The sequence below is a fragment of the Onychostoma macrolepis genome, chromosome 06 (assembly GCF_012432095.1).
Source record: "Onychostoma macrolepis isolate SWU-2019 chromosome 06, ASM1243209v1, whole genome shotgun sequence".
Classification (NCBI taxonomy): Eukaryota; Metazoa; Chordata; class Actinopteri; order Cypriniformes; family Cyprinidae; genus Onychostoma; species Onychostoma macrolepis.
The window spans coordinates 32,842,848-32,865,272 of record NC_081160.1 but is presented as its reverse complement, the minus strand read 5'-3'; the positions used below and the strand labels follow the sequence as shown (position 1 = coordinate 32,865,272).

Genomic DNA, 22,425 nt, shown 5'->3' with positions numbered 1-22,425 from the left:
TAAATTTAATAAATATTCTATTTCCTGTTGTTAATTCATGTTTATTCACAATTTTAATTTAAAATGCAATAAAATTGCTCAGTGTTAGTTGATGATATCTATCGCATGCTAACTAACTGAACCTCACTCTAAAGTGTTTTAAAATCATGAATGTTGAATGTGATCTTTATCTGTGTCCGGCAGCGTCTTGTTTCTCGACGCCTCGCTCCATGCTGAAGTTGAGTAAGAAGCGTGCGCTGTCCATCTCGCCGCTGTCCGATGCCAGTGTGGACCTGCAGACGGTCATCCGCACCTCGCCCAACTCTCTGGTGGCGTTTGTGAACTCGCGCTGCGGGCCGAACGCTGCCAGCTCGTATGGACATCTGTCTGTGGGCAGCATGAGGTGGAGATTCATCATTAACACTTCATTTACACACTCATATTCCCACGGCTCCTACACATGTTCCATTTCAAAATTCCATAATCAAATTTCCAAGCCTCTCAGTAGATCTTATTTTAGACCATATTTAACATAAATGGTTCACACAGCACTATTTTCAGCTCTGGTCTCTGCAGCACAAAAGCAGTCATAAGCAGCACAGCTATATTTGTAGAAATAGCCAACAATGCATTGTATGGGTCAAAATTATACATTTTTCTTTTATGCTGAAAATCATTAGGATATTAAGTAAAGATCATGTTCCATGAAGATATTTTGTACATTTCTTACCATAAATATATCAAAACTTCATTTTAAATTAGTAATATGCATTGCTAAGAACTTCATTTGAACAACTTTAAAGGTGATTTTCTCAATATTTTGATTTTTTGCTCCCTCAGATTCCAGATTTTCAAATAGTTGCATCTCAGCCAAATATTGTCCGATCCTAACAAACCATACATCAATGGAAAGCTTTCAGATGATGTATAAATCTCAATTTCAAATGACCCTTATGACTGGTTTTGTGGTCCAGGGTCACATATATTATAGTCATCTGTAAATATTTTTGTTATTTTTTCAGGGTTTTTTACATTGATTTTCTCAAAAAGTGACTTTTGCATGCACACAGAAATCTTTTTTTGTGCCCTCCAGAAACTATTCACATGCACAAGGGATTTTTTGCAATGCTTACACATTACAATTTCTAGTTTTATATAACCTATTTCCTTTGTGCATCACTGCCATCTTACTGTGAATAAAGCGAGAGCATGGATGCACATGAATTAATAGAGATCTACTTGCTCAAAATCTGACTTTCCTTATTATGGTAGTACCTCTAATATCTAATACCTAATGTCCAATTTAGCACATGAGAAAACCATGACATGAAATGGGCTAACAGCATAATACAGATATGTGCATTGTCCTATTTGCCAAGTTCAAGGGTCTATATATAAAAAAAAAAAAAAAGACTGGTATTGTAAAAAAAAAAGATGTTCAAAATGTGGCTTTCGTTGGGGCAGTATGCCATATTTCAAGGCCTTAGCGCATATTCTGTGGTGGTCAAGACACAATCGGTGGCTCTGTGTGCATTGTCCTATATGCTAAGTTTAATGGTTTCTCATGCACACATAAAAGTCTGTAAATTTTTTAATTTTGCAAAGGTCCTCGAGGGTGTCATACGGTGCAAAGAATATCGTGAGGAGAAACCCAAAACGCAAAACATTTTGCATAATTAAAAAGTGCACCTTGAATTCATTCAGCCATGTTTAACAATCACTAAACAGCTGCCATGAAAACACACTTCTTGTATGATAAACCTGTTTTCATTAAATTCTTAATCTTCTATTATAAAAACCTAAAAGCGGGGGCAAAAGTCTGGAAATGCAAATATGCTTTCTTTTTTCCATACTTTTCCAGACGTGGAAATGACTTAAATTCCATACTTTTCCAAACCGCGTAGGAACCCTGGATATTCCTCAAGAACGCAGCTGATTCTGATCCATTAATATCCAATTCGAGTTTATTTGAATAGCGCTTTTCACGATACAAATTGTTGCAAAGCAGCTTTACAGAAAATTGAAGTTTCTATTTGAACGTTTCTACATTATATTTAGTAGCAGTTTATCAGTGCTGACTGTGTCAAGTCCATATGGCAGAAATGTACAGTAAAATTCATGCAGTTAGTTAATGATGTAATGATGGTGAACACTATTAACTGCAATGATTGTATGCTGCGATTTAAACTTATAGCAAAGTTTGGTAGTTTTGCATGTTGTTTGTTGGTTGGCATCATCTGAGGTCCTCTGGGGGGTTGGCATCATCTCTTCTCAGGTTTATAATATTTATAATATGGGTTGTTTGTGTTTTCAGTCCTTCGTTGGGTTTCTCCAGCTCCATGAACTACCCTTGCAGACCGCAGGGAAACATGTACAGCTCTCTCGCTGCATCGTGCCCCAGACTCCACGCTCCGGCCAAACACACACACGTGAGTCCCCTCGCTCTCTCCTTATTTAACATCATTTATATATTATTATAGTTTTTGTTAATATTTTAAATTGGCAGTGGCTATGTGCACTAAGTGTAAATAGCAAGATTTTCTCCTATATATATATATATACTACTTATTAGGGCTGTCAAAATGGCTGAAAAACTAAATTCGAATTTTGTACTTAAATATTATCAAAATTCAAATTTAAAAAGCATAATTTCAGTTGGGGGGGGGGGGAGTTTTGGCTTCTCTCTTGAGGCCACAAGAGGGCGCATCGAGCAAAATATTACTAATGCACGTTTCTTCAGAGCAATAAAATAACGGGACTATCTTTGAAAAAAGTGCATAATGTTTAAAATAATGTTTATAAACCACATATATAATTAATTAAGATTCTTAAACTATTAGAAACAAAACAGAATCATGTATGTATAGTTTAATATAAAGGACCGAAAACCAATCACAGAGTACTTTTTCTATTTAAAAACATTTTAGTACATGTAGTACATTATAAAGCAGTACGTAATAATAACGTATTATAATTTTAAATTATTAATAAATTCAAATAATTAAATGGATGCATTGGGATAATAAAGCCCAACCTACACCTACCCGATACTTTATATTCAACGTTTTGATTATTTCCTTCATTTTTATTGAAAAGAAATGCCTTTCTGATGTGATGTCACACATTGGTGGGCAGAGTTAGTGTAAATAGATACTTTGTTTTAAATTAGCTGTTTTTATTGTTTGTTTTCATTTTAATTTGAGTTCCATTTTTAGTAATTTGTTATGCACTTCTGACATTTATTTTATTGATATTTCACTATTTAGGTTTAACTTTTTATTTCAGTGTTAGTTCAGTTTTAGTCTTTATTTATTATATTTCCAGTTAGTAATTTTAGTGCTTATTAGTAATTAGTGCTTAGTAATTTTGTTATGTGTTTTCCAATTAGTCATTTTAGTGCTTCAGCTTAAACTTAACAAAAATGTGCTTTTGTCATTTTTATTAGTTTTTTTTTTTTTATCTTAATATTTAGGTTTGATTTATTTTTATTTCAGTTTTAGTTTCAAATTTAGTTTAGTTTTTCTAGTTAGTAATTTTAGTGCTTCACCTTTAATAAAAATAGCAAAAACAAAGTTTCTAATTTTCATTTAGTTTGTTTCTTTTTAAAATCCTATTTAGGTTTGATATAGGTTTATTTCAGTTTTAGTTCATATTTAGTTTTTTTCCCCCAGTTAGTAATTTTAGTGCTTAATTTAAAATAAATGAAAAAGTACTATTATGTTTTTGCCATTTTTGAATCTTTTTTTAATCATACTATTTGATTTATTTTTATTTCAGTTTTAGTCTAAATGTAGTTTTTAATTTTTTTCCAGTTAGTAATTTTAGTTTTTAACTTAAACTAAATGACAATTTGTAATGTGTGATTTTGCCTGATTATTATTATTTTTTTTTAATAGTACTATTTGGGTTTGATTTTTATTTTTTTCAGTTTTAGTTCAATTTTAGTTTTTATTTATTTATTTAGTCATTTATTTATTTTGTAAAATTGTATTTAGTAACTTAAAATGGAAATTGGTCATTTTATTTTTATTTTTAAACATTACTATTTAGGTTTGATTTTATTTCCGCTTTAGAAATTTAATTTTATATAATTTTATCATTTTATTCAGTTAACTAATATTTATTTTATTTTAGCTTTATTTCAACTAATAGTCTTTATTTATTATATTTCCAGTTCCAGTAATTTTAGTGCTTATTAGTAATTAGTGCTTAATAATTTTGTTATGTGCTTTTGTCATTTTTAGTTTTTATTTGTTTTATTTCCAATTAGTCATTTTAGTGCTTCAACTTAAACTTAACAAAAATGTATAACTTTATGTGCTTTCGTCATTTTTATTAGTTTCTTTTATCCTAATATTTAGGTTTGATTTTTTTTCAGTTTTAGTTAAATTTTAGTTTTTATTTATTTATTTAGTCATTTATTTATTTTATAAAATAGATAAATAAATAAAAAAATTATTTAGTAACTTAAAATGGAAATTGGTCATTTTATGTTTTTTGTTTTTGTTTTTTGTAAACATTACTATTTAGGTTTGATTTTATTTCCGCTTTAGCAATTTTATCATTTTATTCAGTTAGTCATTTTTGTGCTTCATCTTAATCTAAATGAAAATTAGAAATACGTTTTTCATCTAATATTTATTTTATTTTAGCTTTATTTCAATTAACAAAATGTTTTAATAGTTTTAGTTTTAGTTAATGATAATATCCCTGCCGTGTGTGTCTTCAGCTGAAGACCGAGCCTGTTCTGGGCAGCGTGATGGACAGCATTAACATCAAGAACCTGGAGGAGCATTCGGAGGGAGACGTGGCGAGTCCATCCTCAACTGGAACCCAGGTTATCTTCAAAACATTGTCTAATGCTCGACTAATGGATTCACATCCTCCAGATTTTGGTTGCAGTAATGGGTCCATGTTTATGTTCTTCTGACATGAGCTCCTGCGCTGTGCTCTGCAGGATCCTCTTCTGGGTTTACTGGAAGGCAGAGATGATCTTGATAAGGAGGAGAAACCTGAACCAGAGGCCATTTACGAGACCAACTGCCACTGGGAGAGCTGCAGCAAAGAGTTCGACACTCAGGAGCAACTCGTGCATGTAAGACAGAGAAAAAGAGATTCGTTTCAAAGAGTCATTTACTCACCGGCATCATTTCAAACCTGGATGCTGTTATTTTGGTTCACAAAAACCACTTCGTCTTCGTAAAAGGAATAGTTTCTAGTAAACATCATCATAAACAGTAGTATGCATGACTTTTATGGTATATAGCGAGATTTCTGAAGTCATACGATAGATTTATGCAATAAACAGAAGGAAATTTAACCCTTCGTTCGCTAATAATTTTCTCTTCTGCCGAAGCTCTGAAGTCTCATTTGTTTTTGCATTAAGATTCAAAAATGGCACGTTGCACCAGGCAGTTGTTATTGTTAACAACACTATTACAAAAAATGAAAAAGGTAAATGGAATAAAGCTGAAATAAAATAAAAATTAAATATAAATAGATGAAAAACTTAAACTTGCAAAACGTAAATAGAAAATTAAATGAATAAGTTTAAGTGCAAGTAAAAATATTACTAAAACTTAAACTAAAATTATATTGAAAACTGAAAATATAAAAATAAAAGCTATAAAATAACATAAAAATGAGTAAAAAATATAAATAAATATACTGTATGTAAAATGTAAAAAGCTAATAAAAATGGCGAGCAAACAACAAAATGACTCATATTAAAATTATATTAAATTGAAAACTGAGAATATAAAAATAAAAGCTAATTCAGAATATTAATAAATACTATAATTTTAAACTGAAATAAAATAAAGTTAAACAGAATATATATATATATATATATATATATATATAAGAAGAGTTTATTTGCAAAAACAGATAAAATCATGTTTTTTTGTATTATGTTATCATGTTTTTATTGTGTTTTGTGTTAGTTAGCTGTATTTTTTGGGTTATTTTGATTAGGTAAAACATAACAAATCTAAATATTGAGAAAATCATCTTTAAAGTTGTTCAAATGAAGTTCTTAGCAATGCATATTACTAATCAAAAATGAAGTTTTGATATATTTACGGTAGGAAATTTACAAAATATCTTCATGGAACACGATCTTTACTTAATATCCTAATGATTTTTGGCTTAAAAAAAATTATCATTTTTGACCCATACAGTGAAAAAAATTACATAAAATGCTGTAAAAAATAGCACTGATTGCAATTTATTATTGCATTAATTTATTATAAAATAAAATTGCTTATTTATTGTCAAAGGTCAAAAACTGACTTAAACAAAAAAGAAGAAAAACTGTACAAACACTGCAATTTATTATTATTAATAATATAATGATTGAGATTAACTGGTGAATATACAATGAAAAAACATGATTTTTGAAAATTGTTAAAAACGGAGTTATCTGTTTTTGCAAATGAACTCTTCCATATATATATATATATATATATATATATATATATATATATAAAGGCTAAAAAAAAAGACTGAAACACATAACAAAATTACAAAATTACTAAAATTAATTACATTTAAAAATGAAAATATAAAAATAAAAGGTAATTCAAAATATGAATAAATACTATAATAGTGAAATGAAATTAAAAAATAGAAATATAAAAAGCTAATAAAATGACAAGAGCACATAACAAAATTACTCAAATTTAAACTAAAATTGAAAACTGAAAAAAAGCTAATTGAAAATATTAATAAATACTATAATACATACAAAATAGTAAAATAACACTGGCACCAACAACTTTTTGGATCTGTTGTCTGTTAATCTGATTTTCCTCTGATTTTCTGTACAGCACATCAATAACGAGCACATCCACGGCGAGAAGAAGGAGTTTGTGTGTCACTGGAAGGACTGTTCTCGAGAGCAGCGGCCCTTTAAGGCCCAGTACATGCTAGTGGTCCACATGCGCAGACACACAGGAGAGAAACCTCACAAGTGCACTGTGAATACACTCTCTGACAGTCAGTCATATCTGTGTTTGATCCTTCTTGACAACAATGTAACGTAAATGTTTCTGTTTGTGCGTATCAGTTTGAAGGCTGTAATAAAGCATACTCGCGTCTGGAGAACCTGAAGACTCATCTGCGCTCGCACACCGGCGAGAAACCGTATGTGTGTGAACACGAGGGCTGCAACAAGGCTTTCTCCAATGCATCAGACCGCGCAAAGCACCAGAATCGAACACACTCCAATGAGGTAAACTCATGCACGAAATAAATTTAAACTAAAAATAAAATATGCATATGCATATGTGACCCTGGACCACAAAACCAGTCCTAAGAGTCCATTGATATGGTTTGTTAGGATCGGACAATATTTGGCTGAGATGCAACTATTTGAAAATCTGGAATCTGAGGGTGCAAAAAAATCTAATTATTGAGAAAATCACCTTTAAAGTTGTTCAAATTAAGTTCTTAGCAATGCATATTACTAATCAAAAATGAAGTTTTGATATATTTACGGTAGGAAATTTACAAAATATCTTCATGGAACACGATCTTTACTTAATATCCTAATGATTTTTGGCTTAAAAAATGGGTCATTTTTGACCCATTACTGATTGCAATTTATTATTGCATTAATTTATTATAAAATAAAATTGCTTATTTATTGTCAAAGGTCAAAAACTGACTTAAACAAACAAAAAAAAACTTTGCAAAAACTGTGAATTATTATTGAATATTGAATGCAGTTATTAAGGAAAAATTGCAAAAAATGTTTGTCAAAGGACAAAAACTATGACTAAAACAAGAAAAAAAACTGTACAAAAACTGTGAATTATTATTGAATATTGAATGCAATTATTATGACTCGTGCAGTCAAAACAAATGTAGGCACCGACACTCACAGAGTAACTCACAGAAAGTTATAGATGCATACCGCGATAGAAAAAAAAAAGATATTGAAAATATATGATTTAGGTAAGCAGCATGACACGACCAAGATGTTTGCAATATCAACGCGATTGCAATGTGACACTGATTTTATATAATAATAGTTCAATAAACAGTAAGTTAAAATTAGTGACTTATATTTTAGACATAATATTGACTATTTTTGCAAAATTAGTTCCAATCAAAGCAACAGCAGAGTTTTGTGTCTCTGAGCAACACAGCGGTGTTTCGTTACTAAATGAATCCACATTTTTGAACGAATCGAGTGAGTCAATGATTCATTAAAACTGTCACTTGCTTCGTTTCTGAATGAATCAGCCGTTTGAATGAATCGGTTGAATGAATGATTAAATGACTCACTCATTTAAAGAGTCATCTGCCGCCACCTACTGGTGGCTTGATTTCATATTTAAAATCATCATTGCATTTTCCCCAAAATTTCTTATTTGTATGTTTAAAAAAATACATTTAAAACATGTTATAAAATTTGAAATTTTTGCAGTGTAAATGCATTTATGGCTCCTCTCAGCTTCGTCAAACAGTCTGTGTAAATACATCTAATGCCACTTCAGATGCAGCTTCTGTGTTTCCTGCAGTGAAAAGATGGAGTTTGTTGATACTGATTTCATTTGAATGGTAACAACTCTACAGTTTCTTATTTTTATAACTGAATTAATTAAAACAATGTAAGAATTTGATGTGAAAGATGACACATATAATAAGGGAAAAATGACCGTTTATAAACACAGTGGGAAATGACATCTGTTTTGTTATATACAGCAACTCATTTTCAGTTAATTGTTATTTCTATCTCTTTCTAGTCACAGAGCACTTTATTTTGAGAGTTGTTTAAGTGAGAGAACATCTGTAACTTAGCCCAAATGTTTGAAAATGTCTTTTATTATGTAAATAATTTTTTGCATTGATAAAAAAGTATAGATTTTTGTTTGCATATGCTGTATATTATAGTTCTTAGACGTATCGACAGGTCACACTTCCAAAAAAATCGGAATCAGCCAAGAAAATTGCAATTTATGATTGCATTAATTTATTATAAAATAAAATAGCTTATTTATTGTCAAAGGACAAAATCTATGGCTAAAAACAAAAACTGTACAAAAAAAATAATTCCTATTTATTATAAAAATATATAATATATAAAAATAAACAAGGTTTTTCTTTTGCTTATTGTCTTTTATAATGTAGTTGCGACAACCTTTGAGGTTCATTATAAATATTTTAATTAGTTGCACTGCTTTATTTTTTTTTTATTATTACTATATATTTTTTAAATATCTCTTCATCCAATTTTTTTTTTTTTTTTTTTATTATTATTTATTGCTTTTCTTTTTCCATACATACAAATACAGAAAAAGGTTTTAAAAGCACTTCTAAACAGCATTTCTGTTTTATTGCAATGTACGCCTCAATACATTTAATGCAGTCTAACCTGACATTCTTTATTGAATTAATTCACCACATGACCTGAAAAAAGCAATAAGCCTGTAGTTAACAATGCATAAATTTAGCTTTGTTTCCAAACGTTTGGCTATAGCTGCAGATTGCATGCCAACCACGCTCTCCTGTTTCTGTCTTTTAGAAACCGTACGTTTGTAAGATCCCCGGCTGTACGAAGCGCTACACCGACCCGAGCTCTCTGAGGAAGCACGTGAAGACGGTACACGGACCCGAGGCTCACATCACTAAAAAGCACCGTGGAGACACCGGACCACGTCCTCTGGGTCTGAACCCTGCAGGTCAGAGCTCTGAACTTCTGATAGAAAAAGAGGAGAGAAGCAGAGAGGACTGCAAATTACTCGCTCCAGAAACCGCACTGGTAAGACAAGCTTTGCCCTCTTTTTCTCTTGACTATCCACTGCAGGCCCGGTTCTCAAACGAAATCAAAAGCACCCTCAGTTAAAGCTATATTAATGCCATTTTATTGCGGATTTGGCAAACTATCCAGTGCGTTATGGTTTGCTCTCTGGAGATCGATTTCTATTTCAACGTGTTTTTGCAGCGTTGAGCAATGTAGCCAATCACAGACACATCTGTTGATTTCTTGAATCAGAGGCGTTTAAGTTAGAATCCACTCACCGCTCAAATCGTGTTTTTGTTCAGGTTTTGTGAATCACCTCATTATAATAAAGTGCCATATATATATATATACTGTATATACAGTCATGGCCAAAAATATTGGCACCCTTGGTAAATATGATCAAAGAAGGCTGTGAAAATTAATCTGCTTGTTAATCCTTTTGATCTTTTATTTACAAAATTCACAAAAATCTAACCTTTCATTGGATAATAAGAATTTAAAATGAGGGGAAATATCATTATAAAATAACTGTTTTTCTCTAATACACATTGGCCACAATTAACAGCACCCCTAGAAATTCTTATGAGTAAAACATCTCTGAAGTATATTCCCATTCATGACAGTATATACTGTATATATATACACTGTAAAAACTAAAAAAAAATAAGGTAACCTATCGCACTCAACTTAATTAACTCAACTAGCAACCGGCAACTTAAAAACTTTAGTTCAATTAATGAATAAAAGTCAGTCTACTGAGTGTTAAAAGATCTGTCAGAGCAACCAAAGATGTTTAGCATTTAGCAATCTTAATCTTTTTTAATAATCCTCTTTCTTTTAGATTTATGTTTATTTTCAAAGCCTTCTACATAACATGGGTAGTATTTGCCTCTTATAACTAAAGGCAAGCATCTATACTGACAGACAAATGTATTAAACAAATTGCAATCAGATGCACATATACCTCAGCACACGATTCTCAACCATGGTGTGGATCAACAAATGTTAAATCAGTAAAAATATGAACTCTGATCCACATGAGAGCTAACTGACAGCGACAGCAGCATAAGTTTTAAAACAATGATAATATTTTAATAATAATTAACATAAAATGTTTTCAAGCTGCAATGCATGCTGGGAACTTGTGCAATATTGTTCAATGTAAAATTGTTTGTTCAGATGACTCAATTTGAAAAGTTGGGAGAACATTTGGATATGTTGTGAACAAATACTTGAGAATCTAAGTAAGGTAAACAAAACAACTTTTGCTATCGACATATTTAGAGTATTTTTGTTCAGTTCACACAAAAAATTAAACTGACTTCTCCTATTAACAGTTCTTTGTTCAGGCTACTTCTTTACATTGGTTAGTAGAACTTTTCGAAAGTTGGATTTTTTACTGTGTGTGTGTGTGTGTATAGCACCCTCACTAATTTAAGAAACACCCTCAGTGATTTGATTCTGGAGCCGGGCCTGATCCATTGTAATGGGTAACTGTGTGCATAATAACTACAATATGTCTTGAATCATTTCTAGAAATCCCAGCCAAGTCCTGGCGGCCAGTCATCCTGTAGTAGCGAACGTTCTCCACTCGGGAGCGCCAACAACAACGACAGCGGTGTGGAGATGAACCTCAATGCGGCGGGGAGTCTGGAGGACCTGACCACACAGGAGGAGAGCGGGAACACCGGCGTGGCCGAGTCCGGCGGCGGGTCGGGGGGAATGTGCATGTCTGTTCAGGCCTTGAAGAGGTTGGAGAACCTAAAGATCGACAAACTGAAGCAAATTCGCCGGCCAACACCACCTGGGCGGAGCGCAGGGAATAAACTGCCGGCTCTCTCAGGTAAAAGACTAAGCAAACAAGCTCTTGTTCTTTGTTTGCAATCAATGCCAATCTGGTGAAAATTTTTGTTGGCAAATGGTATTTTGATTTCATCAACAATAACAAATATTAGATAAAAAATGTGCATCATAATGATGCTAAAGCAGTTTAATGCTATGTGAGATAAATTATTGATTTTTATTTTATGCCAAAAATCATTAGGATATTAAGTAAAGATCATGTTCCATGAAGATACTTTGTAAATTTCCTACCGTAAATATATCAAAACTAACTAGTAATATGCATTGCTAAGAACTTCATTTGGACAACTTTAAAGGCGATTTTCTCAATATTTTGATTTTTTTTTTGCACCCTCAGATTCCAGATTTTCAAATAGTTGTGTCTCGGCCAAATATTGTCATATCATAACAAATCAATGGACAATCCATACATCAATGGAAAGCTTATTTATTCAGCTTTCAGATGATGTATAAATCTCAATTTCCAAAAATTGACCCTTATGACTGGTTTTGTGGGCCAGGATCACATATAACAATCTGCACACAATGATACAATTACACAAGTGAATTTGAAGTTTTGGGCTCATCAGAATTTGTGAAATGCTATTTTCATCTACTAAAATTAGATGTAATTTTAGAGAGAAAAATTGACTTAAATCAGTAAATATGATGTGACAAAATTTGCAGGATATTTTTGTCAAAGGACAAAAATTATGAGTAAAAAATAAAAATTAACACTAATTATTGCAATTAATTTATCATTACAAAATTGCATGTTGTTTTTGTTGTTAAACAAAAACTATTACTAACAAACTGTACAAACAGTGATTGCAATTTATTATAAAACATTTGCAGGTCTAAATACTATCTAATCTATGACTGTAAAAAACAAAAAACTGTAAAATTAACCCTGATCACAATAATTATTGCAATTAATTTATTAGAAAGAAAAGGTTGCAGGCTGCAGCTGAAAAAAAAACAAACAAAAAAAACACTACAAATACTGATTGCCATGTATTTTTGCATTAATTTATTCTAAAACATTTGCAGGTTGTTTTTGTCAATGGACAGACAAAAAAACAGTAAACTGTACAAATCAAAAAACACTGATCACAATTTATTGCAGTTATTTTTTTATAAAAATGCTTGTTTTTGCTGTAAGACAAAAACTGTGGCTAAAACAAACAAACAAACAAAAACCTATAAACGCTAATTGCAATTTATTGTTGCATTAATGTTTTTTTTTGTTGTTTGTTTTTTTTTTTTTTTAAATGTGCAGGTTATTTCTTTTTATACATTTAATTTTTTTTAAGTTATTTTTATGCATAAAAAATAAACATTTATTATGCTAGGTCACCTGAACTGTGCTTTCAGATTAAAGTTAAATTTACATTTATTAATTATATTTACATTTAGTCATTTAGCAGACACTTTTATCAAAGCAAATGACAGTAGAAGCAATTAAAATCAACAAAAGAGCAATAATATGCAAGCGCTATGACAAGTCTCAGTTAGCCTAACGCAGTACAGCAAGGTTTTAATATATATATAATAATAAACATACACAGTATACACATACAGTATATATTATGTAAACAAAAACTTTTATTTTGGATGTGATTAATCGCCATTGATCGTTTGACAGCACTAATATATATATATACAGTGCCCTCCAAAAGTATTGGAACAGTAAAGACAAAATTACTCTGTTGGCTGTGGAGTCAAGACATTTACAAATATGATTAAAAGATGAATATGAGACATAATGCCACATTTTATTTTTGGGTGATTCAACACACAGATGTTTTACCAGCTGAGAAGTTCATGAATGTGAGCATAAGTATTGGAACAGTTGCCTCGCAGGTCTTTAAGTGATCAGCTGTGTCCTGTTGCATTACTTCTTCAGATATTAAAAGCAGGGAATGTGTCATATCAGTTATATCCATTACTTCTGCATTCTGAATCTTGCATTCGATGATGACGCACACAAACCAGGATGAAGACGAGGGAGCTGACTTTAAGAGAAAAGCAAGCAATCTCGATGCTAAAAGAAAAGAGGAAGTCAATTATAGCTCGAGCAAAAACAAAGGGCATGAAGAAATCAAGAGTTTGGAAACAACAACGACCTGATCGGCTGAGAAAACAACAGTAGTTGATGACAGACAAATCATAAAAGCTGTGAAAATGAATCCTAAAAGACGTGTCTGTAAAATCACCAACAACTTCCAGAAAGCTGGGTGATGCTCTGACAATCTACTGTCCTCAGGAGACTCTGACACAGAATTACAGATGCTACACGGCAAGATACAAACCTCTGACCGGCTCCAGAAATAGAAAGGCAAGATTAGAGTTTGCAAAAAAGCACAAAGGTGAACCAGAAGAGTTTTGGAGCTGTGTTTATGGACCGATGAGACAAAGATGAACCTTTATCGAAGTGATGGGAAGCAAAAATGTGGAGAAAAAAGGGAACTGCAATGATCCCAAGCACACAGCCTCGTCTGTAAAGCATGGTGGAGGTGGAACAGACCTCTCAACTTTACTGATCACTTAATGTATGATGACAGCAGCAGAATGAATTTGGAAGGGTACAAAACCATCTTGCCTACCAATATTCAAGAAAATGCCACCAGATTCATTGGGAAGTGCTTCATATTGCATCAGGACAATGACCCAAAACACCTGCCAGTTCAGTCAAGGAGTTTATAAGGGCAAAGAAATGGAAAGTGTTAGATTGCCCGAGTCAATCTCCAGATTTAAATCCAATTGAACAGGAATTTCAGCAGCTGGAGAGGAGAGTAAAGGCAGAAACTCCCCAAAACAATTGGAACTGGCTGCATTAAAGGCTGGGATGAGATCAAGAGTCTGGTGATGTCTATAAGTCACAGACTCACTGCTGTGATTGTGCGCAAGGGATCTGCAACTAAACAATAGCTTTTAATCTTTTATATCTGCCTTATTTTCAACTGTCCCAATACTTATGCTCACATCAATGAGTGGGATGAACTCTAAAAGTGCTGTTCTTTTTATTTGGTAAAACATGTATGTGTTGAAACGGCTAATAATAAAATGTGACATTCTGTAGTTTTGTCTCATATTCATCTTTTCATCATATTTGCAAATGTCTTGACTCCACAGCTAAAAGAACGATTTTGTCTTCACTGTTCCAATACTTTTGGAGGGCACTGTGTATATATATATATATATATATATAAAACACAAGTAGATAGAATAGAAAAAGAATAGAGAAGGTTAATATTAGAGGCCTTTTTTAAGAAAACAAGCAGTTGGAAAACTAATAGAGAGTGCCAGTGTTAGAGGGTCAAGTCAACAAATAGATAAAATAGAATTAGAATAGAGAGTGCTAGAATTAGATGGTCAAATAAAAATGGCAGAGATGTGTTTTTAATTAGGCATCGTATGCATTTAAGGTCTTTACTTTGTTTTATAGTAATCAAGCCCATACTTTTCCTGAAAATCTGCCATTGAATAATTCTCATACTAACTTCCTTCTCTGCTCCTTTCACCAACAGGAGAGATGATGGGCATGTGTGCGCCTTCACCCTTGCTCTCCAACCGGCGTGTAATGGAGCTTTCTGCCCCGGATCTGGGTGGAGTTAGTGGAATGGGAATGCCCTGCCCACCAAACGACCGGCGAGGCAGCGGCACCAGCAGCCTCAGCTCTGCCTACACAGTGAGCCGCCGTTCGTCTATGGTCTCGCCCTACCTATCAAGCAGACGCTCCAGTGATGTGTCTCAAGTGGGTCACTGCCAGTCCGTAATGGGGACCGATGTTCCCGGCGACCCGCTGTCTCCTCAGAACAGCCAAAGAGGCAGATCATGCCAGAATCATATCCCCGGTGGGTTGCCAGGTCTACCGAGTCTGACTCCTGCGCAGCAGTATAGTCTGAAAGCTAAATATGCAGCAGCAACAGGCGGCCCACCGCCAACCCCGCTACCCAACATGGACCAACCTGGCAACCCTGGAAGATTCCTACGGGAATGCCATGGCCAACCTCTTCCTCCGTTTCTGCAGCAAGGCGGCACGAGGAGGCACAGTGCTAATGCTGAATATGGCACGGGAGTGATCTATCCACATCAGGCACCCGGGAACAACACGAGGCGCGCCAGCGACCCTGTACGCTCTCTTGCCGACCCGCAGGGTTTACCCAAGGTGCAACGCTTTAATAGCTTAAGCAACGTGTCCCTTATGAGTCGCCGCAATGCACTGCAGCAGTGCGGGTCTGATGCCACTCTAAGCAGGCACATGTACTCGCCTCGTCCTCCGAGCATCACTGAAAATGTCATGATGGAGGCCATGGCCATGGATCCTCATGGGACTGCCGAAGGCAGAGAGCAAGGCAACATGATCCAAGGTGGAGACCGAGCCTACATGGGCTACCAGCAACCTCAACAATGCAACCACCCTCACAATGCAAGTCAACTGTCTCCCGGACAAGAAGGCCTGAGTTGCATGGATCAAGTCTACCAGTCTCAAATGCAAGGTCCGTACCAGCGTGAGGAGATCTGTGCAACTGGGATAATTGGTCAGGCTGACATTGCGAACAGTCTTCTACAGCAAGCCGAGTTCGGCATGAGCAACTGTCAGCTTAGCCCCTCCGGTCCACATTATCCCAGCCAGGGTGATGGATCAGGACCCTGGGGACAGACCAACCAGCTCCACAGCCCTCAAACCGATATGCAGTACCAGTGTGCAAGCATGCAAGGACAACACTATCCTCAACAAGGTGTATACGACCCTACATCTGACCCTGGCCATCAAAGAGTTACTGTAAAACCAGAGCAGTTCCATTCATCCATGGGAGGATCCAGTTCCTGCCAGAACACTAAACCTCTACACCAGCATCGGCATAATGCAAATATGCAGGCGTATCCACCACAGTCAGGTCAGGCTATCATGGGCAGGTCCTCCAATGCGAACTGTGACTTCCATCATGGCCAGATGGCAGCACAAGTCGCTCTTCCACAGCAGAGCCAGGCGGGATCGTTCCCGAGCGGTGGAGGGATAAATCTTGCACTGGCGGAGAGCCGTAGGTCGCAGACGCCAATGCATCAGATGAAGGAAATGATGGTGAGGAATTATGTGCAGTCCCAACAAGCGCTCCTTTGGGAACAGCAGCAGGAGCAAAGAGTAGTCGATGGTCTCTCTGGGAAGGCCGATGGCATGGAAATGGGAGGACATCAACCAGCTAACCAGAACCTTTATCCTGGGAGCTCCTACCAAGGCTACCCCAATCAGAACTTGATGAGCCCACCGCAAAATCGAGTTCCCGGTTCCATCAAGGAGCATTCAGCTGGGATCCAGGGATCCTGCTACGGGCCGGATATGGTGCCACGACCACCTCAGGCACGAAAGACTCTGAGTCGCCAAAACAGCCTATCCCAGCAGACAGGTGGAGCTTACCTGGGCAGCCCGACTCACCTGAGCCCGGTCCACTCCACCACCAGTCCCAGAAGAGGAGTCCGTCTCCCACCGGTTCAACAACAGCAACAGCAGCAGCATTCAGAAAACTTCACCAATAACAACAACCCCATGTACTACTCAGGCCAGATACACATGCACCCCGACATAGAGAAGACTCAGGATGGTCCATGCCTGGCCCAGCAGCACCTGACAGGGATAGACCCTAGTACCAAGCCCACCTCGATGGCCTACTCGGACCCTGCACCCATGTCCAACGCCTTAGAAAACCTGGACTTGGAGAATGCTCAGATTGACTTTGCTTCCATCATTGATGACCCAGAACCTTCATCTTACAGTCCAATAAACCCACCGCTTGGACACCACCAGTGCTCCTCTCAGACCTCCTCCCGTCTCACCACACCCCAAACCTCCATCACCCTTCCAAGTGGCCTTTCCAATATGGCAATTGGGGACATGACCTCAATGTTGACGTCCCTTGCTGGGGAGAACAAGTATTTGAACACATTGTCTTAAAGTGTTTATACATATAATTGGGCCAAAGTGAGCATGTAGACTCTATTGCCCTTTCAACACTAAAGGTTCCTCTGGACGTCCTTTTCTTGCTCATACGCCAAGTACTGTTGGTGTCCTTCATGGGCTCTCAGAGATTTTGCATAATAGTTTTGTAATTGTGTAAAATATGTTGCTGAACATTACCACAGAGGCCTAAAGACTATTACTGAAGGGGCATTCCGGTCACTACTGTGAGACTGTTTACGATGGAAATCTTGTTTAAAATGTAAATATAAGCTTTGGATTGTAAATGGTGGCAAGATAGTATAAAGAAAATCTACTTTTTGATACATATACAGACTTGGACTGGCACAAAAGCCACATGAACTCTACATAAGAAGACTGAAATACTAAGTGAGCGAATGTGTAAAGGAAGAATCTGGTTGGCACGTTCTCTAGAAGTATTGGTAATGACAGGATTCAAGTGCCTTTTGACCATTGTGGCCTCTTTGATTCCTCACAGGTACGGCATGTTTGAGAAAACTCGACAGATGAGATATATGGACAGTCAGATAGAAACACTCTGACAGATGGATAAACTCAGTATGAAGCCCAAAGTATACAAACACTTAATGTATGAGTGCAGCAGAATGCATAGCCTTTCAAAGTATAACACACAAAAACACAGGTGGCCGACACATGCGCACTAGACAGTTTAATCTTTGCCGATGTCTGTGCTATTTCTCTACAGAAGTAATGAGCAATAAAAACAAACGTCTTTGTTCTCTTTTAAACTAGCAGGTGTCTATATTCTTGTTGCGTCTCCAGTAGTTTGTCATTCTATCTCGTTTCTTTTTCTACCGTGAAACAACCAGTGTCGCCACCTTGTGGATCAACTAATTAGTGCAAAAGAAGGTGTCTGCACACCTGAGGGTGAAGAGTACATGAATATACTTTGGGCTTAGGAGAAAGAGTGTTCTCACTAAAACGCATCGCTAACTGTCATAATGGCAGATTACAGAACAGTATTTTGAAGCTTTGTTAACTATCTCTAGGTCTAGACAGGAGCCTTTGAGTCATAATATTAATACAAAGTTCTAGTGTTTGTTTTCTGATTATTTGACTAGTCTGCTTTCAGACAGATACGTTAAAGGGTAACGGCACTGAGTGGTTTTTGTAAGGTTTCTTTTAGTCTACGCTGCGCTATGTAACCCAAGCTAGCATGCATATGCATTGCACTGACAACAGCACTGAGCTGAGGAGAAGTGATGAATTTTAATTAAAGGTTCCATATAGTATGAAAGGTACATACAGCGCAGGTATTTTATTTTTTGGTTTTAAGTCCTCTGTTATTTCAACACATTGTCTACATTGTGCCTAACTCGTTTTAAGCATCATTTTATCATTTAAGTGTTATCGAGGGCTGCAATCCTTTAAAAATCCCAGTGTTTCCACTTTCTGTGGCATACCAAAGACGACCGGCACTGAGACGAGTCCACTCTTGATATTTGCTAGACATCATTTGCATAGACTGCTAGACGTCATGTGCTTCCATATTGCTGCAAAAATGTAACAATGTTCTTTTTTTTATCATTTCCTCTTTTTTAAAGAAAAAAAAAAAAAACATTTTGTGGTTTTTGCATTTCTGTGTGTTTTTATATCTGTCACAGTTCACTCAAACCTTTTTGCTGGCAAAAGTTCATAAAGTAGTAACAGATTTATGATATTAGCATTTATCTCATCTATTTACAAGGAAGTGATATTTTTGCGTACCGTTTTCTACATTTTTGTACAAAAGTACTATATTATACCAGTTTATAAATAAACAGAGCCTGTGATGGAAGAAAATTATGTGCTGTATTATGTTTCTTTGTGCCTTGTTAGTTTAGTATCACTGAGATACTATTATAGTTTTAATTTATATTTTTAATTAGTTTTTATTTATAGTTTGTAGTTTTGTTTTGTCATGTTGTTTTTATTAAATTTTATTGCAGATTTAGTTATTTTAGTACATCAAGTTAAATTAAATGAAAATGAGAAATGTTGCAACTAGCTGAAATAAGTATTTTTATGTTTTATTTCATTTTATCTCATCAGCATGACGCATTTGTGTGCTTTTTGAATGCTTCAACCATGCCGCCTTTATTTTATTTTTTCAGGTAGAAACATGTCAAATGTCCTCTAGATGGCGTCAAAACTACAGCTCATGGTCTTTGTGAGGTCTTGAAAGCCACACACAGGGTTTGTGTTACATGGCATATTAGATCCCTCCTCCTTTAGTTACAAAGAGAACATTTTTGCTCACTAATACTGAAATCTCTGTGACAAAGCTAATCCTCTCCATACTTGCCCTTTCCCTGTCCCTGATTAAAGATCAAAAGAAAGATTTTCCTGGACTACATGCCAGTGTGTGTGTGTTTGGGTCTATAATGCTGTGGCTCCCAGTCCCTGGTACCCTGACTTGGCCCCACAGATCTAATGCTGTGTGCGGCATGAATCCAATGAAGACCTGCCCTCGACATCGCCATCGCCAACTGCGCTGACTCAATTCTCCCTGTCTCCCATCTGCTATTTGCTTCATAACTGACTGATCGTCTCCGCTTCTTCCTTTCGCTCTGTACCTTGCTTCCATCCTGATTTGACCACCGTCAGCCATCTCTCATCTCGCGCTGTCCCTCCTTCATCATTAGTGGTTTTTGCTCAGGCAAGGATCCCTTTACTTTTCCTCATACTTAGGGTTACCTCAAGTATCGAAGCCGTCCCGCACTGTTTGTGCTATGAACATGAATGATTCCTCTGCGTGTTGTCATTTTTCAAACTGTTTGCATTTTTGCAAAAAAAATCAGTTTGCTATTACTTAAAAATGTTTAATTCATTAAACAAAAATAAATGATGTTTATTTTGTGATGCATGTAAATTCTTGAAACCCCAAACCCTCACTGCCACATGCACTCAATTCTCATTGAACAAATGCATAGGAAACGCACTAGTCGTTCTATAATTAACATCTGCAGAGTGTAGCATTGAGTTGATTTCTAAAGAAAGAGTGCAGAGGTTTAACAGCGCTCTGATCTACAGCCTGACTTAAGCCACAATCTACTGAGCTGAGGTTGCTGATACAAATGGAAATGGCAAAATAAGCGCTGAGGTTTTCACATGTAAAGAAGTGAAACCAGCATAATGACTTTTCTTTTCTTGGTTCGCCATTCAAGTCGAGGCTTTTTATTCTCTTTGTCACAAAGGTTGGCATATAATTAACTCCTGTTTAATATGCTGTTAAGGAAGACTCCTCCCTTTGCTCCTTCTCTGAACCCCTGCCAAACTCGAGCGTGCTTGGAAACCCCACGGGACACCCCACCCTAGGGCGTCCCACAGTGAGTACGGAGGTGTTTGGGACCATTTGGTGCCCAGATTCTTGCACTTATTGACTGTTCTTAGGCTCATTGCACACAGCAAACTGCACTCTCTGTCTGCGCATAAAAAGACAATGGTACTTTGTTTATAACGTTCATGTAAAAAACACTTTCTTACTATCATCTGCAGGGGCAGAGGTGAAGTGGTGAATGAGGCTTTTCTTTGTGTCCTCCTTTACTCCTCTCATCCAAGATCCACAGCAGGGTGTAGGTTTATGACCCATTCCATCTCCTTTCCTCTCCTGGACAAAAGGACTGTGACCTCTCATCCCTTCTCCTTTTCTCTGGCTTTCTCCACCTGAAAACTTCTATTTTATGCCCCTGAAAAGACAAATGTCCATTAGAGACAACAAACACAAGCTTAGCATTGTGCCTTTTAAATGCACAGGATTCACTACTAAAAATTACCATGGTTCATGCATTGTTAGTACCTTGGAGTACTATGTAAATACCATGGTACATCAATATGGTAATCATTCTGTTCCTCAATGGAAATTAAAGCACTATTACCTTCTGATATCATTACTGTGGTACCAACGCAGTATTTTTGTAAGGTTGTATAAACAAACAGTTGGCATCCTAACTGCAAAACAACAAACATAGCTTAGCAATTTGATAAATGCCTTTAAAATGCACAGGATTCGCTTTATATATATATATATTAAAAAAAAACTACCATTATAATACATTGTTAGTTAGTGTAGCCTACTGTGTAAAAACCATAGTACATGAATGGTAGCTAATGTTTCTCAATGGAAATATAAGTACTGTAGGCTAGTATTACATTTTAATATCACTCTAATGTTTTGTCGACAGCATTTTTGTAAAGCTGTATACACAACACGTTAAAATAACTGCAAAAACCTGGTATTAAAGAAACAACAAATCACGGGTAAGTCTTTGCCACGTAATTTACGACGTTTACGCTAAGCAAAATATCCAAGTAAACTATACAAACCATTTTTCTTTTAAATCTCGGTCATCCTGTGGTAATATTTAGTGTTGTGGGTTTTCTTGTAATGTCTGTAAGATGTTTTTTTCCAGACAAAAAGGAGAAATCCGCCCGCTGTTGTAAAAACAACAATTAAGATAAAGTTATATTTTCCCCTCAGAATCCGTTGCCGCGCTTTTTTTTTTTTTTGGCGCGAGACAAGACATAATCAAGACAACGTGTATATATATATATATATATATATATATATATATAAAATCGATAGTTTTCAAAGAGCAGAAGATATTATAATATATCACAGATGGCGTGTTATTTATTTCAGATCAATGTGTATTACTGCTGTTGGCTACTGCAACAAAATGATATTAATATTATTATTATTAATAATAATAATAATTAACAAGAGTAAGATTGTCATTAAATAATAAACAGAATCACTTAACCATTAACATCATTTAAAGCAGAAAAAGTCAATTATTTCGAAGCGCTTAGGGATCAAGGTCCACCCTATTGCGCGGCATTATCATGACATTGCGCGTTCATGCGTGTGAATGCC

The 22,425-nt window shown here is 35.5% G+C and overlaps 1 protein-coding gene and 1 long non-coding RNA gene across 4 annotated transcripts in view; one reads left to right on the top strand and one right to left on the bottom strand.

Annotated features, from left to right (window-relative positions):
- Positions 1–19,335, top strand: part of gli1 (GLI family zinc finger 1) — a 71,590-nt gene extending 52,255 nt beyond the window's left edge. For all 3 annotated transcript variants that reach the window (XM_058779239.1, XM_058779240.1, XM_058779241.1), the window contains 9 exons: positions 184–382; positions 2,294–2,408; positions 4,709–4,816; positions 4,937–5,074; positions 6,807–6,956; positions 7,046–7,210; positions 9,509–9,745; positions 11,264–11,570; positions 15,100–19,335. In XM_058779239.1, the coding sequence (XP_058635222.1) occupies positions 184–382; positions 2,294–2,408; positions 4,709–4,816; positions 4,937–5,074; positions 6,807–6,956; positions 7,046–7,210; positions 9,509–9,745; positions 11,264–11,570; positions 15,100–17,525 (3,845 nt within the window). In that variant the 3' untranslated portion in view covers positions 17,526–19,335. The remainder of the gene's footprint in view (positions 1–183; positions 383–2,293; positions 2,409–4,708; positions 4,817–4,936; positions 5,075–6,806; positions 6,957–7,045; positions 7,211–9,508; positions 9,746–11,263; positions 11,571–15,099) is intronic.
- LOC131542500 (uncharacterized) lies at positions 227–22,029 on the bottom strand. Its single transcript, XR_009271719.1, has 4 exons — positions 21,876–22,029; positions 21,428–21,496; positions 21,036–21,238; positions 227–366 (listed from the first exon to the last, which is right to left on the bottom strand). It is a non-coding gene; the product is annotated as an uncharacterized LOC131542500 (long non-coding RNA).
- Between the last annotated feature and the right edge of the window lie 396 nt (positions 22,030–22,425).